This window comes from Phascolarctos cinereus, unplaced genomic scaffold (assembly GCF_003287225.1).
Source record: "Phascolarctos cinereus isolate Bilbo 61053 unplaced genomic scaffold, phaCin_HiC Scaffold_9;HRSCAF=440, whole genome shotgun sequence".
NCBI lineage: Eukaryota > Metazoa > Chordata > Mammalia > Diprotodontia > Phascolarctidae > Phascolarctos > Phascolarctos cinereus.
In genome coordinates, this window is record NW_027556402.1 from 256,971,038 (window position 1) to 256,987,063 (window position 16,026).

The 16,026-nt window shown below is 59.0% G+C and overlaps 2 protein-coding genes across 5 annotated transcripts; both read left to right on the top strand.

Annotated features, from left to right (window-relative positions):
- Window positions 1-249: 249 nt before the first annotated feature.
- RAB1B (RAB1B, member RAS oncogene family) lies at window positions 250-7,217 on the top strand. 2 transcript variants are annotated; one of them, XM_078148560.1, is made up of 7 exons: window positions 262-358; window positions 4,364-4,436; window positions 4,681-4,776; window positions 4,888-4,983; window positions 5,477-5,572; window positions 5,808-5,939; window positions 6,038-7,217. In XM_078148560.1, exons 1-7 carry the CDS (start codon window positions 345-347, stop codon window positions 6,230-6,232), a joined length of 702 nt encoding a protein of 233 aa, XP_078004686.1. In that variant the 5' UTR covers window positions 262-344; the 3' UTR covers window positions 6,233-7,217. The 2 variants fall into 2 exon arrangements, with proteins under 2 accessions (XP_020823758.1, XP_078004686.1); XM_020968099.2 differs by lacking the exon at window positions 5,477-5,572 and having other exon boundaries at window positions 250-358.
- A 538-nt stretch (window positions 7,218-7,755) lies between these two features.
- CNIH2 (cornichon family AMPA receptor auxiliary protein 2) lies at window positions 7,756-15,773 on the top strand. 3 transcript variants are annotated; one of them, XR_013484073.1, is made up of 7 exons: window positions 7,756-8,169; window positions 8,447-9,015; window positions 12,996-13,064; window positions 13,663-13,710; window positions 14,046-14,110; window positions 14,252-14,364; window positions 14,682-14,770. XR_013484073.1 is itself a non-coding variant. In XM_020968097.2 (7 exons), the coding sequence occupies exons 1-7, from the start codon at window positions 7,962-7,964 to the stop codon at window positions 14,958-14,960; spliced, it is 1,179 nt and encodes a 392-aa protein (XP_020823756.2). In that variant the 5' UTR covers window positions 7,756-7,961; the 3' UTR covers window positions 14,961-15,773. The 3 variants fall into 3 exon arrangements, 1 of the variants encoding a protein (XP_020823756.2); XR_002320871.2 differs by having other exon boundaries at window positions 14,049-14,110; XM_020968097.2 differs by lacking the exon at window positions 14,046-14,110 and adding an exon at window positions 14,933-15,773 and having other exon boundaries at window positions 14,682-14,825.
- The last annotated feature ends 253 nt before the right edge of the window (window positions 15,774-16,026 follow it).

Below are 16,026 nucleotides of genomic sequence, written 5' to 3' on the forward strand. Positions count from 1 at the left end.
TATTGCCCCAAATTCCCCGGGCTTCCCTCCACCGGAAAAGCCCCTTCGGATTGGGGGAATGAGTAGAAGACTACAAATCCCAGAAGGGAGTACGGTGGAGGGGGGGGTGCCAAGCAAGGAGGTACACATGCGTCGCGGTGTCCGGGCGCCTGCGCGGCCGGGGAGAGAATGAAGGCAGGAGAGAACTACAGGTTCCAAGAGGCAGCGCTGTGCGACAGGGAGAAGGGAGGACCTGCGCCTGCGCCTGCGCCTGCGCGTGGGGGCGGAGCCGCCGCCATCTTGGAGCGGGAGGCGGAGCGAAGCAGACAGGGAGGGAGCGACCGACCGGGGCCGCTGCCGCCGCCATGAACCCCGAGTAGTGAGTGACCCTTGCCCGGACCCCCGCCCCTCAGACCGGGGAGGCCTCGGGCCCCGCGTCCCCGACTTGTCCTTCTCCCCTCATGGGTCCCCACCGGGGTCCCCGCTGCCCTTCTCCCCGACATCCGGGTTCCTGCCCTCAGTGACCCCCCCCACATCCGGGTCCTGTGGGGGGGGTGCCTAGCCAGGACCCCCCCCACGCCCCCCAGAGCCTGGGAGGGGGCCGGGGAGGCCGCTCCCCCCCCCGCTCCCTCCTTCCATCCCTGGTCTCCCTCTCCCCCACCTCTCTTGGGGACTCTGGAATTTTCTAGATTCAGGTTGGAGTTCCCCCCAACACACACGCGCGGGTTCGTCGTTTCTGGAGCCCTCCCAGAGCCACAGCCCACCGGGCCCCCTCCCCATGCGAGCGTCGCGGGGACCCCCCCCCCGCTTACACTCTGCAGCGATGGGGACGTGGTGAAGGGGTGGGGGGGCTGGACACAGCCACAGGGAAGCCCCCCAGGGTGCACGGACCCCGTCGCTTCATCCCGGTGTGCATAGGGCTCGGCGCAGCCTCACTTAATGCCTCCCACAGTGTGGACCTGACTTATTTCTTCTCTCCAGTGTAGACATAACTCGGGTCCTCTGCACTCCCCGAGTGTGGATGCCGACGCCAAAAACCCCAGCTGTTCCTTCCCCTCTCCCTGAACGTCTCCATCCCTAACAACGATCGTTCACATTTCTATAACGGTTTAATGTCTAAGAAGTAAACCTAAACCTATGAGGAAGCTGACTTCAATAAGTGTTTATTAAATGCCTACTGTGTTCCAGACACAACAGACGAAAAGAAAATGCTCCCTTCCCTCAAGAACCATATAGTCCACTGGGAAGATCCACGTACATAAGTAAATGGCAAGCAAGGACAGAGTAATTGAGAGAGGACCCTGTCCTCATGAGAGCGGCTCGTTTAGGAGGGAGCGCTGGAGCGGCGACTGTCATGGGTGCCATCCTGTCCCAGGCCCTCCCACTCCCAAGTCTTGAATCTCTTCTTAGCCCCCCTTCTGTCTCCTGATGCGCCCCCCTCCCAGGTGCAGGCCGTGGGCACTTCATACCTGGGCTATTGCAGTAGCTGCTGGGGGTCCGCCAGTCTCTCCCCACTCCAGCCCATCCTCCATTCAGCCACCACGGGGATTTTCCTAAAGCCCTGTTTTGACCGCGGCATCTCCCCCGCTCAGTGGCTCCCTGTGGCTTCCAGGATCAAATAGAAATTCCAGTTGGCATTCAGAGCCCTTCATAATCAGCACCCTGACCGCTTTCCAGTCTTCATGCACCGACATACCTCCTGGCTGCTCCTTCAACAAGACTCTCCACCTCTGGGCTGCCCCCAGGCCTGGAACACTTGCCCCTCACCTCTGACCACGGAGCTGCCTGGTTTCCTTCAGGCCTTCCCAGTGCCATCTATCTGTACGCTTGTTTCAGGCTGTCTCCCTCGTTAGACTGTGAGCCCCTTGTGGGCAGAGCCTGGCTCGTTGTGGGTCTTTGTATTCCCAAGGTTTGGCACAGCGCTTGGAACACAGTAGGTACTTAATAAATGCTGCAGCAGTGAGGAAGGAGTGCCCTCCAGCCGTGGGGGAAGACAGTTTGATAGAGCAGAGTGTGAAGGGGTGGAGGTCAGTGGGAGGCAGCTGGGAAGAGCTTTCCATGCCAGGTGGGCAGGCTGGGGGGGTCTGAGCGGAGCCTCGTTGGCAAGATGGAGGAAACGGAAGGAGAGGGGAAGGAGGATGAGGAACTTGGAAGCCTGTGCTAGCCTGGAGGAGTGGTGGAGCATGGGTGTGGCAAAACTGCCCTCAGGGCTGGGTCATCTGTGTCATGATGATGATTGAACCCATGCCAGCTAGAGAGAAACTAGCAAACATTCCTATAAAGTGCCATGGGCCAGGCCAGAAGGGGAAAGGTTCCTGCCCTCAGTCTGGGGGAACAGTAGTGACACATGGAGGTATGCTCAAATGTACACGAAATGAAAATGAAAGTCATCTCGGGGCAGGTAATGCTTCTTGTGTGAAGAGGGGAGGCTGAGGAGCTGGGAGAAGGCTCAGAGAGTTTGTAAAACGAAGTAATGGACTGAGGCTGGAAAGAGAGGTTGGGACCAGAGTGGGAAAGGCTTTGAATGCCGAATAATAGGAATCTGCATTGGAGCTGAGAAGCAGTAAGAAGAAGGGGCCTGGCTTTGGCAGTTGTCCAGAGGCTGCATTGTGGTGGGGAGGGGCTTGAGAATGTATGAGGGGAGAAGCCTTCAGGAGGCCTCGGGAGTGAGAGGTACATTTAGGCCAAGGCAGAGCCCTGGGGCATGCCCACTGAAGAGCCATGGAAGGAGGCTGAGGAGGGGCAGGCATGTAATCAGGAGGAGGACCAGGCTCGGGCAGCCCTGACCCAGTCTGCAAAGACCTTAGTAGTAGGAGGGTACAAAGCTGTTGGCTTGAGCAGTTACCAGATGTTTGGCCAGTGGTGATACCTCTAGCCAGACCCTGAGGGGTTAAGAGAGATTGAGTAGGAACCGAAGTGAGACCAGGAGTGTGTCCCCTACCCTTCCTGGGAGTTTGGCTGTGGAAGGGAAAAGGGAGAGAGGATGAATGTTTAGACAGGGAAAGTGAAGGACTGTGGGTGATCGGCCCCAGAGGCCCTGCTGCCCAGCTTGGCTGGAGGGGTGCCTCCCCCTCCCTCTGCTTTTACTCACACTCTTCGGGGCCTTGGGCCTTTACCTCTTCTGAGGCTCCCAGGGCCAGGAATCTCGGGGAGCCTGCTGTGGAGCTCACACACCGAATCCAGCCTGGGTGAACATGGCCCAGGAGGGATTCTCCTCTTTCCCTGGAATGCCTAGGCCGGCTTTTTCCCCAGCTTGACCAAGATTTCCATGGCTCTGTGACCTTGGGCACATAGAGGATGGCATCTTTATTTTCACTAACCTTTTAAGTAATATTGAGCATTTCCCTTCATTATTCACAACTGCTGTTCTGAGAAAGGGTCTGGCGGCTTCGCCGGACTGCCAAAGGCTCCATGACACAAGAGCGCTGAGCCCTGGCTCAGAGCTTGCCTGCAGACCCTGCCCCCGAGGGAGTCTCCTCCTCTGGAATAGACCCAGCTCTTCTTGTCCTTCTGAGTCATCAGTGTTTTTGAAGAATCACTCTCTCCTGCCCCCCACGGCTCCCTCCATCCACCCCTGGGCATCTGGTCGATGGTCTGCGGCCCTAACGCAGCAGCCAGACCGGGCCTTGCAGCATTTGGCCACCTCGCTTTCTTGTCATCTTTGTTCGCCTGCCCTTTGGAGGTGGCCTCAGGCCAGTGAGGCCTGGCTTCTGAAATGCTACGCCCTTCACTGACGCTTTAGCAGATGCTTTCCTCTCCTCACGCCCTTCTCCTGAGCCTCGGTTTTCCTCTCTGTAAATTGGAATGGCCTCACGGCTATTAGCTCCTCCTAGTCTCATTGCCCTGTGATGGTCGCTCACCTCCTCCTGGCTAGCTCCTGCCCTTTGCGCCCGGCTGGATGCTTGGGAGGTGTCCACTCTTTGGCTGTTAGTGCACAGTCTGTTCTGTTAAATTGGGCAAATAAGGCAGGTTTTGTGGTATAGTGAGTAGAGCGTGTCACCTGGAGTCAAGGAGACCTGGGTTCAAATCCTGACCCTGACATTTACATACAATCCCTGCTCTGAGCCTCAGTTTCCTCATCTGTAAGAAGGGGGTGAAAATCCATGTGGTGATACCTCACAGGCTGGTTGGGATTGACCGATGGCATGAGGCCTGTGCATTGCCCGAATTCCCAGCAGCCTCTTCTCCCAGTCCCTGTCCCTCTTTCTTAGCAGTTCTTGAATTCTCTTTCTACCTTTATTGGGAAGTGTCTTGCACAGTTTTCCATGTTTCCACATGCATCCGTTTTCTCTGGAAACTAGAGCAGGCTCTGGGCCCAAGGAAGAGCTTGGTGGGAGTGGGGCCTCTCCTGGGCTCTCATGTCCTCCCCTTCCTCTCCCACCAGTGATTACCTGTTTAAGCTGCTCTTGATCGGCGACTCAGGCGTCGGGAAGTCCTGCCTGCTCCTCCGATTCGCTGTGAGTCTCCTGCCCATCTCCGGGCCTTGGTTTGCTGTCTCGAGTTCTGGGTCTGGTCTGCAGGAAGGCAGCTGCAGTACTCTGGCTGCCCTCTGACTGCGGCCCCATGAGGATGAGAAGGAGCGGGAGGGCTTATTTGGGGCTCTCGGGGGAGACGCCCGGGAGCCCCCGTGGTTGGGCGCCGGGGCCTCGGCCAGAGCAGGACTTCTGGCTTCTCAGAGGCTGCACTCTCTGACGTTCCCAGGATGACACGTACACTGAGAGCTACATCAGCACCATTGGGGTCGACTTCAAGATCCGAACCATCGAGCTGGACGGCAAAACCATCAAGCTCCAGATTGTGAGTGCCTGCTCTCTGGTGGGGGGGGGGAGGTCGAGGGGGTCAGGAGGGGCCTGGCCTGGGCCCCCTCACAGCGCTCCTCTGTATCCCTGTCTTCCGTCTCTGCCGTAGTGGGATACAGCCGGTCAGGAGCGCTTCCGGACCATCACGTCCAGCTATTACCGAGGGGCCCACGGCATCATCGTGGTGTATGATGTCACTGACCAGGTAGCTCGGCCTTGCCAGGACCCCCGGGCCCCAGCCTGCCTGGCAGCCTCAGGCTGGGCCCTGCAGTGTGCCAGTAGCCAGCCGAGGAGGAGGAGGCAGTTGAGGTGCAAGTGGGGAGTGGGGCAGAGGGGGCCCTGGGCCTTCTCCCACAGTTGCCCCCCACAGCACTGGACTTTCTGGGCCGGATTGCCCAGAAGCTCACAGGGGCCAGCAGCCGGGCCCCATCCCTCTTTGCACTGAGAGCCATTTTCCTGGAGCTGTGACAGACAGACAGACACACAGGGCCCCCCCCCCCCTTCTCCTGTGGCAGGAGGGGCCGGAGTTATTCTCTGGGCACATCATTTTCCTTGTGTCAGGTGATGCCCTCGGCACCTTCTGGCTCCAAGTCCTCTGCCTACATTCTCCCATTCTGCAGATAGAGAATCTTGTACCCAGCTCAGGGTCACATGGTCTGAATCTTGGCTTCTCACTTCAAACTCTCTCCATTGGTTAGGCAGTGATGGATGAAAATCTCCCGGCTGCTAGGCCCCTTTTCTATCTAGACGCTAAAGACCCACCAAGATGCTATGAAGGGGGGGCTGTGTCCCAGGTATTGCTGTCAGAGGCTTCTGGGAATAAGTGACCTCTGTCCTTCTACCTCGGATTCTCAGCCTCTCTCTCCCCGCATGGGGGGCTGGAAGAGTCCTACTAAGCGTCCCTCTGGGCAGGGAACGTTGGCTCTGTCTGCCCCCCACCCCTTTCTGCTCAGGGTTGGGGGCTGGAGGGAGGGAGCCTTTTCACTCTCCTCAGCCTGAAGGTGAGCCCCTCACCCCCATCTCCTCTAGGAATCCTATGCCAACGTCAAACAGTGGCTGGAGGAGATTAACAGATATGCCAGTGAGAATGTCAACAAGTTGTTGGTGGGCAATAAAAGCGACCTCACCACCAAGAAGGTAGTGGACAACCCCACTGCCAAGGTGAGGGCTCGGTGCGGGGGGGGGAGGGTGGGGGGGGCTGCTCAGAGGGCTCCCTCCAGAGCCTCTGACCTGCCCACACTCCCCTGGCTTCCCCTTAGGAGTTTGCTGACTCTCTGGGCATCCCCTTCCTGGAGACCAGCGCCAAGAATGCCACCAATGTGGAGCAGGCCTTCATGACCATGGCAGCGGAGATCAAGAAGCGAATGGGTCCTGGGGCTGCCTCAGGGGGCGAGCGGCCCAGCCTCAAGATCGACAGCACCCCGGTGAAGCCAGCCAGTGGAGGCTGCTGCTAGGGGGCAGAGCCGGAGGGCACCTCTTTTCAGATGATGCCCCTGAGGAAGGAGGCGGAGCCCCAAGCCTGCCTTCCCCCTCCCCCGGCACCAAGGGGCATTTGATTCTGTGGCTTGTGGGCAGTGAGTCCTGTCGCCCACTCCCACCCCCCAGCCTCCCTTCCAAAGCTCTTGATTAGATCTGTGCTGCAGGTGGGGGCTGGGGAACTCGAGCAGGGCTTCTGCCCGGTGGCCTAAGGCCTCCCAAGGCCTTGGAGAGCCCCCTTCCCGCCTCCCCAGCCCCTGTCCTCTCCCCAGCTTTCTTGGGGAGCCGGAGTCTCCCTTGTTCCCAGCTCGCTCCCCGCGTTCCCTCAGAGCTGCAGTGAGTCCTGGGGAGTCCCTGCACCCCAGGAGCAGGGAGCCTCTTCCACCAGACCCAAGGCCCAGACTGTGGGGGGATATGGGTCCTGGGGACGATGAGCTAGACCTCAGGAGGGAGCGGCCCTGGAGAGCTCAGCCGCCCCTGCTCTTTCGCCATCTTCACCCTCTTTCAGCTTCACCTTAGCTTCCCTTTCCGCTGCCGCTAACCCCTCCTGGCCTTGAGCTTTTAGCTCAATCCGTCCGTAATGGCTTGGGGGAGGGGGGGAGCGGCGGAGCGGCGCGGCTTTGCACAAAGCCCAAGTGGGTGGGCGGCTGCAATTTTGGATTTGCATTTGTGCTTGGAGGGGAGCTGTTGTCGATTCACTTTGCCCTTGGCGTACCTCCCACCTCTCCCCTTCTTGGCCCCGGGAGGCTGTGGAGGTGGAAGGCCTGTGCTGGCTCAGGCTGGGAGCAGAGCTCTGCCCTGCTGGAGGCGGCAGGCGGCCCAGCTTGGCTTGGGGGCCTGCCCCTTGACGGCTCAAGGATTGTCCTCCTTACCCCGCCACACGGCTGGCTTACTCTAGCTCCTGGTTTTTTTCCTTCCACCCCAGGATAGAGTAAATGGTATTTCTTGCCTTGGTTCCATGAATTGTGTGCTCCCCCCACCAATATTTCTTCCTTTGTCATGGCCCCCTTTTCCCAAACAGCCTGAGTGCTTCAGTCCCAGTCAGCGTTGACCAGGGACACAGTCTCAGAGTCCCTGGAACTCCAGTTAAGGAGTCCGTTCGCCCTGCCTTTTCCTTTCTTGTCCCATGGACCCCTGGTCAGTGTGACATACAAGAACATGTACACAAATGTGTTTCTGCTTGTATTTGAAGCTGCAGCATGGGGACCTCACAAGGCAGCCCTCTGAGGATGCCAAACCCCCCACCCCCCCCACCCCCATCCTTCCTACTCACATTTCGTCCAGCATTTTGCAAGGAAAAGCCCCTTGGGGAAAAGAAACAAGGACAAAAATAAATCCTCAATAAATCTTCAGTGGCCTCGGGAGAACCCCCCCCCAAAGGGGTTTTGCAAGGTGGTTGGCAGCCAGCCAGTGTGGTTTGTGGGCTGCGTCCAGGGGGGGGGATCCCCAGAGCCGGGAAAAGGTGCATATGGGGGGGCTGTGGGCTGAGGGAAGGTGTCTCCTGAGCCAGGAGAGGTGAGCTTTTAAGGCCCCTAGCACCCTGGCATGGTGAGGGATGGGCTGTTGCCATTAAGGTTCTTGACCCGCTTGCTGCATATGAGGGGTGTCCCGAAGAGCTCCGGCTCCCGACAAAAGGGTCGGGAATGGGACGGAGAGGAAGGGAGCTGGGGCTGGTAATGCCGGAAAACAGATGGGGAGGTCCCAGGAATGCCTCGTCGGGTTCCTTTTCCTACCTGTCCCCGCCCCCGCCCTTTTCCATGCCCATCAGGTGGCAAAGATGTGCACACACCCTTGGAGCCAGCTGCGTGGGGACTTCGTAAGCCGTGGCCATTCAGCCCAACTCCAAAGCATTGTGCCTGCCTCCCACTATGGACCCACGAGCGCTGTCCCCCGCCCTCGGTGGCAATCTGCGTGGGTGCGTGTGATTGCTTTGTCGGCCCAGGGTGTATATAAGGGGGGGAGGCGGGGAATCGGAGAACTGCAAGAGTTCGGGGTGTCCTTTGTGCTCGATTTTGGCAGCACGATGTTGGGGGGGAGGGGAGCTGTCATTTGTGAGTATGGGTGTGAATGCGCGCGCGCGCGTGTATGTGTGTGCGTGTGCTCGCTTGCTTGCTTGCGGGGGCGGGCGCTGGGCCGGCTGTGCTGGGTACGATCACCCCGAACTAATGTGGGCTCTGCCCCCCGCCCCATAGGACCCTCCCGCGACCCGTCTCTTCCAGTCCCTCGCTCGGCGGACGCCAGTGGGCTGTCGCGTCCCCAGCAGCCTGCTAGCTTTGGGCTGTGGCCCCGCCCGCCTGGAGGCCAGGCCTGCCCCTTTGTGGGGGAGCCCCGCCCCGGCTCCGCCCCCCCAGCTTCCCGGGCTGGAGAGGGAGCCGCGGGGCGAGCGCAGGATGAGCGAGAGGGGCAGGAGCAGCCGCCAGCGCCAGCGGACGCGCCCCCCGAGCCGCCTGCCCACCCCGCGCTCCCCGAGCCCCCAGCGGCCGGGCCGGCCGGCTGGGTGGGCGCGTCTCTCTTCGGGGCTCGCCTGGGCGACCCCCTCGGCCATGCCAGGCCAGCGCTGAGCCCTGTGGGGCGGGGTGGCGGCCGGAGCGGGAGCCGGGCCGGGCCGGGGTCCCCCGGCGACGGGGCCACCCGACGGCGTAGGCTGGCGCCCCCCGGCCTGGCGCTGGGCCCCGGGGCCATGGCGTTCACCTTCGCCGCGTTCTGCTACATGCTGACGCTGGTGCTGTGCGCATCCCTCATCTTCTTTGTCATCTGGCACGTAAGGCCGGGGGCCGGGGGACGGAACCAGACCGGGGCAGAGGGGTCTGCGGCCCCGGGCTCCCGCGGGGGCGGGGGCACTGCACGCTACAGGGGGAACTTCTCAGGGCGACGAGGGGAAACTTGCCTACTGTTATTCCCTCCCCCACCCTTGCCTCTTCCCTTCCTTCTTCCCCAAATACCTGTTCCCCCTTCCCATTTTCCTATTTTTCCATCCTCCCTTTTTTCTGTCACCGATACCCCATTCTGGTCCACCATGCAGCTGGATGGGAAGCGGGGGGGGGGGCGGGGGGAGGGAGTGATTCGGGTTGCTCTGCACTTGGGGGCTTAATTTCTTCCAGTATAGCTCTCCTCTTCCTCTCCCCTCTTCCTGGCAGAGCCTCTTCAATCCTCTCTCTGTCTGTATCCAGGTCTGTCTGTCCCCCCTCCTCCCTTCCTCTCCATTGTGGGTTTTTCCAGCCGAGTGATGGAGCCAGTTGCCATAGCAACTGCATCTGTTTACAAGTCCCACATCTACCGGAACCTATTAACCCCTTCCTCTTCATTCCCCCACCCCACGTGTCCGTGAAGGAAGGGTCTTGATGGGACAGACCTCCCCATCTTCACCAACCCCTTTCGTCCTGTTGCGTCCCCATATCCCCCCTCCCCCCCCTTTCCCCTCCTTTCCAAGACTCCATCCTTCCTCTGGCCTGATTCTTAGCGGTGTTGGACTCTGCTGCTTACTGTCCTCGGTCGCTATTAGCTCAAGGGCCAGGTAGTTCTGGGGTTGTGGGGAAGAGTGGAGGGGCTCCCTTGCTCAGGGTTCCCTTTTTGCCTTCTACTCTCTGACAAGTCTTTGCTATGCTGCCAGCATCCCTGTCCCCTCCTTCCATCCCCACAAGCCTCCTCCACTTCCCTTTCTGCTCCCCACCCCCAGTGTCTCTTCTCTCCACTCCTAACCTCCTTTCTATGGCTGTTTTTTATTCTCTCCATTTCTTTCCCATTCTCCAATTTTCTAGCACCCTCCTCCCATTCACTCAGTCATTCATTCCATTCATTCACTGAACAAATGTTTCCTGGGCACCTGCACCGGGCACTCGCTAGAACATGGCTCCTACCCTCAGGGAATGCACATTTTCCCCATGTCCCCAAATCCACGCCCCTCTCCTGTTCCTCTGCCATCATTTTCAGTCTGCACATCTGCGTTCTTTCATTTACTTTCAATCTCTCCTTCCCACATCTCTGTCCTCATCTCTCGCCTTTCTCCAGCCCCACTTGCTATCTCTTGCTATTTCTCTCATCTTCCTTTCCCTCTGTACTTCCTGTCTCACTCATCTCTCTCCCATATGTCTGTGTCTTCATCTTTGTCATCCTCTCCATCTGTTTCCCCCTCCTCATTTCCTATTCTGCCTGTCAGGCTCATTTCTCTCTACCCCCTCTTCCCCCATATCTCTGTCTCTGTTCCCCCTCCTCATCTCCCTCCTCTTTGTTCAATGTCTCCTTTCTCTTTTCCTTATTCTCTTGCTCCTTCCAGTCTGCTTCTCCCCTTTTTTCCTCCCCCCCACAACTTGTCTCTGCGCCCCTCATTCTCCACCTTAACTGTCTCTTTCTGACACTTGTGCCTCTCTCACCATCTGTGTGAACTGAATCTCTCTCCCGTTTCCCATTGTTCCCCCTTTCACCCACCTCCATCCTCTCTGAACCTCTTCCTGTCACTTCCTCCATTCCTGTGCATCCTTTTGCCCCAAATGTCTTGTCTTCTCCTCATATGTCCCAGCTGGTTCCTTGTGTCTCATCCCTGTTTCTAGGGCTCCTTGCTCACATACTCGAGAGTACACACACACACACACACACACACACACACACACACACTCCAGGCCCTGTGACTCTTCGCTCATATCACCATCCCTTTCTCCCCATTTTTTGCCTGTGTCATCCCTCTTATCTTTGGCTCTTTGTTCATTCAACAGGTATTTAATGAGCCCCAATTATGTGTCCAAACCCTGCATTGGGTATTATAGCTTTCTTGGTGCCTGTTTTCTTTGTCTCTTTTCTGCCTCTTTCCCTTATCTCTTCTCCCATCTGCATGTATAGACCCCCTGCCTCAGTCTCCTACCTTCCCCACTCCCTTACATGAGGTCAGGTGAGACAGGGAATAAACATTTGTATAGCACATACTGTGTGCCAGGCACACATACAAAAGTATGTGCTTTTACACATCTCATTTGATCCTCACAACAATCCTGTGAAATTGGTGTTAATATCCCCATTTTTACAGTTGAGGGAACTGAGGCAAATAGAGGTTTTTAGTAATTTGCCAAGGATCGAACTCAGACTGGATTTGAACTCAGGACTTCTTGACTTCAGGCCCAAAAACACTCTAGCTGCCATCGCAGTGGGCAGTAAACCTTGGGGAAGGAGCAAGAGGAGACAGGCCCTTAGGGGGATGAAAGAAGGCCCAAGGGAGCTAAGGCAGACAGGTTTCCGGAGGTACAAAGTCTTTAGAGAGCAGAGCCTGTGTCCAGGAAGGGGGGTGGAGGTAAGAAAAGACTGTAGCTGAAGGAGCAGCGAGAATGGGGCTGAAAGTGGGAGTTTGAGGACTGGGAAGAAGGAGAGGCTGTGGATTAGGGCAGTTGTGGTAAAAGAAGGGGCTTCCAGAAGCCTTCCCGCACTTCCTGGCCACTGAGGCTGCCAGAGTTTCTGCCCCCCCACTCCTTCCAGGTCTCACTGAGGGCCCCCCAAACTCCAGGGGACCTATCTTCTAGAACTGAGCTCCCTGCCAGCCTGGGGCATAGACTTGCTTCTCACCAAGAAAGGATGACCAGATGGAGTGTGTAGGGTGAGAGGAGAAACAAGTCACCTGCCCTCTCCCAAGGGAAGGGCACTTGTGCTGGAGCAGAGGAAGGCTGGCATCCAGGGAGGCAGAAGCTGCAGGGAGGGGACTGGGGGGAGCAGGGAGGAAGCTGAATTGAATCCCAGGGAGGCGCTGCCAGGGGAGGAAGCTCCCCTCGTGGAATCCCCTCCCTAATGTTACAAATGAAGAAAGTGAGGCCAAGGGTGCAAAGCCAGTTGCCCAAGGTCATATGGCGAACAGTAGCAGAGCTGGGCCTGCTGGAGCCCAGGCCTCGGGCTCCTTCTCTCCTGCCTCTCCCTCCATCTGGAGCCCGGTCCCCCTCCCAGCCCCACACCATGTGTGCAGGGAGGGTGAGGAGGTGGTGTTTGAAGTTGCTAAGCAACCCCAGGGCATCCTGGTCTCTTGACAGGTTCATTGGGTGAGTGACAGGTGTCAGTTGGTGGTGGTGGTGCGGGGGATTTGTTTATTCTTGTGGGAGTGATGGAGCGAGGGAGGGGCACCCTGGGCCTGGCCTTGGGATAGGACACAGGTTATCTCTGCTATTCCCCCCTGCCTGGACCCAGTGGCACCCTGAGCTCCAGATGGCACCCTGGGGAACAGGAAAGGCGAGATGTTCTCTAGCTTAGAACTACCCACCCTCCCCCTACTCCAGGCTGCCGAAGGAACACACAGAGGGGTCTCCTCTTCCCACATTCCAGTGCATACACGCCTAGCATTCCTGTCCCCAGTTGCCCCTAGGTTGACCAGCTCAGATGGTGCTAGAGGAGGGCACAGATGGATGAGGGTGCTGGTGGGGAGGTATGGGGGCAGAAGTCACAGATCCCACAGTGGGATGCCCAGCCTCTACTGCCCTTTAGCAAGTCAGGACAGTCCTGGGTCTCAGGCCCTTCTGGGCCACCTGGTAGCTATATGATCCTGGACCAGTCAATTCCTCTGGCCCAGCTTCAGTCTCCTCACTTATAAAATGGTTTCTTCTTGGATTGTGGGGAGAAAAAACACTCCCCACACGAGTATTAGATGGAGCCTAGGAAGAAGGTGATGAATAAAGGAGGGTTGGGAAACAATCTGAGGGCCCCCTGTCCAGGGGTCCAGGGTGGGATACTCTCCCCAGGCACTCCCAGCCTGACAGGCACCCCCCCCCCACCCAGATCATCGCCTTTGACGAACTGAGGACCGACTTCAAGAACCCCATAGATCAGGGCAACCCTGCCAGGGCAGTAAGTCAATACATGTGATGTGCCGAGGTGTGTCCGTCAGTCTGTCCGGGTCTGTGTTGGGGCTGGGCAGAGGGTAGATCTGCGTAGAAAGATACCGGCCTCGGGGCAAGACAGTGAGCCTCGTAGGGGGAGGGACCTTGGGAGGGCAGGATGGCCTGGGCACGGGGCGAAGGGGTGGGAGAGGAGACTGCCCACTTCCCCATGCCTGCTGCCTTTGGTGCCGTGTCAGACCGGGGCGTCGAAGCCAGCCCACTGGGTGTCTTGGCCATCGCGCTCTTTGGCTGATGAAGTCCCGGCCGTTGCCGGGGAGATCCGGGTGAAGTGCCTGCCCTCCATGGCGACAGTTGCCATGGGAATGGCGGCGCCTGCCTCTGTGGTGACATCGCCATGGAAACAAGGCTTAAGTCCCTGTGGCTGCGGGGAGCTGGGCTGGCCTGGCACGATTGGGGAGGTCTTCGCCCCTCAGGGAAGCTGGACCTGGTGCGCCCCCCCCCCCACACACATCCACATCCACACCCACACCGACACACCACTGGACTCTGTCCTGCATCCTCCCTCACCGGGCTCACTCGGCCTGACCCTCCTCTCCTCCCCACAGCGTGAGCGTTTGAAAAACATTGAGCGGATCTGCTGCCTCTTAAGGAAGGTCAGTGGGAGGTCTTGGGGGTCACAGGACCCCCCTTTGTCTGTCTGTCTGGCCATCAGCCTAGCGCCCTGGACGGGAATCCAGGCCCCGCTAATCCACTTCCATTTTGTGTCTGTGTGTGACCTCTGATCAGTCTCTGTGCCCTGAAATGGTCGGACCGGTCGGGTTTGGCCCCAGATTTGGCCCCGATTTCTGTGATTCTAGGCGGATCCCCAGTCTTTGGTGCCTCACTCCTCCCTCAGCTCCATTTGCCCCAGGAAGGTGGGCGTGGCGGGTCGAGTTGCCACATAATAAGATGCAAATTAGGCATCCCTATGCAGCCCTTCTCTTCCCAGCAGGCTCAGGGACGCCCCACCCCAGGACCCCTACTCCCTCTCCCAGTCCCAGGACCACAGAACAGGTGGGTTAACGGAGCCCAGATGCTTGACCTCAGTACGGTGCCTTCTCCTCTGGGGCCTGTCAGGGGAGGGTGGGCCTCACCCCCTACTCGGGACTAGAGGGCAGACCCTGACCGGTCGGTGCCCCCCTGGCCCTCCTCCAGCTCGTGGTTCCCGAGTATTCTATCCACGGCCTGTTCTGCCTGATGTTCTTGTGCGCCGCGGAGTGGGTGACCTTGGGCCTCAACATCCCCCTCCTCTTCTACCACCTATGGAGGTGACCAGGCTGCGGGATTGGGTGGGGAGTGGTGTGCCAGGGCTGTGCTTGTGAGGTTACTGGGTCGGGCCATACTGCCGGGAGGGGTCCTCAGGCCTGGGAGAGGAGGAGGGGCCCCCATGTCGGTCTTCCGGGAAGGCAGATTTCAGTCTACTATTAGTCCCAACCATCCCAAAAGGGAAATGCAAAGTCTCTAAAGCCTCGGAGATGACTTATCTGTTCCTGCGAGGGTTGCCCTCTGACGTGACACTTCGCGAAGTCGTGGCGGCTCTCCCGGTCCTACTCCCGGCTCCTTTCGCCCCCTCCCCTTCCCCCAGGTATTTCCACCGCCCGGCAGACGGCTCCGAGGTCATGTACGACGCCGTCTCCATCATGAACGCAGACATCCTCAACTACTGTCAGAAGGAGTCCTGGTGCAAACTCGCCTTCTACCTGCTCTCCTTCTTCTATTACCTGTACAGGTGAGCTCCGTCCCACCTTAGGAGGGGAGAGGGACCCTCCTTTGGGGGATGAGGGGAAGGGCTCTCACTGGTTGCGCGCAACCCCAGCCCGTTCCTCTCTCCCACAGTATGGTTTATACGTTGGTGAGTTTCTAAAGGGGGAAGCCGGCCAGGGAATGAACCCCAAGAACGGACCGGACGCCTGTGTACCCCCATCCCCGCGCCCCTTTCGGACAGCGGAGAAGAGCCACTCCCCGCTCCCCCCCCCGTCCCCCAGAAGCCTCGGCTCTGGGGGAAGGCGAGGGGCGCCGGGGCCTCCTCAGCCCCTGCCCCCCGAAATTGCTGCTATGGGATGGCCCGCCCCTCCCCCCATCCCCATTTCGCCCTCCTGCGCTGCGCCAGCCTCTGTCAGAGCGGCGCCTCCCAAAGGCAGCCGGGAGCCCAGGCGGACGGGGGCCCTTCGAGCCCCAAGCCCCTACTTGGAAAACCTAGTACTTGGGGAGGGGTTTGGGGTCCTCATCCGCTTTGGAGATAACTGAGGGACAGGGGACAGGGGTGCTGGAGAGGGACTGAGCTCGGGAGAGGGGAACTGGGCCCACCCCACTTCCAGAAGGAGCGACTAATCATCCCTCCGCTCTTTCCCAGCGACCCCAGGGCGTGGCCCGGGAGGCAGGGCCTCGGGGAGGGGAGGGGCGTGAGCAGGCTCAGCCGGGAGCTCCTCCTCAGCCCCACCTCCCGCTCCCTGCTCTCCCTCTGGCCTTCCCCTCCTTCTGCCTTTTCTCGGCTCTTTCTTCTGTGTCCCCCCCCCTTGCCACCCCCCCCACCCCTGTCCTTGTCTCTCCCCGTGCCCCGGTTTTCTAAGGCGTTGGGGGCCTGGCCCTCTGCAGCGCCTGGAGGAGTTTGTGTGTAAAACCCAAGTCTCTCTAGGCCAGTCCTGGCCATTTGTGATTGAATAAACAGTTGCAAAGATCCGGGTGGAGGAGTGTGTGTGGCGGGAGTCCCTTGCCCGGCCCTTCATGGTGAAGCTTGCCAGCACCCCCTACTCCGGGCTTAAGATGCCCGACTCAAAAGACAGTCTCGAGTCCCCTCCCAGTTCTGGTCGCCATCCTCCGATGGACGATCAGAGAACTCCTAGTGTCCAACCACTTCATGTAGAGATGGGGGAAAGGCCCTTACCCAAGCTCACTGTGTAGTATGACAGTAGAAAGGCAGGGAATGAGAC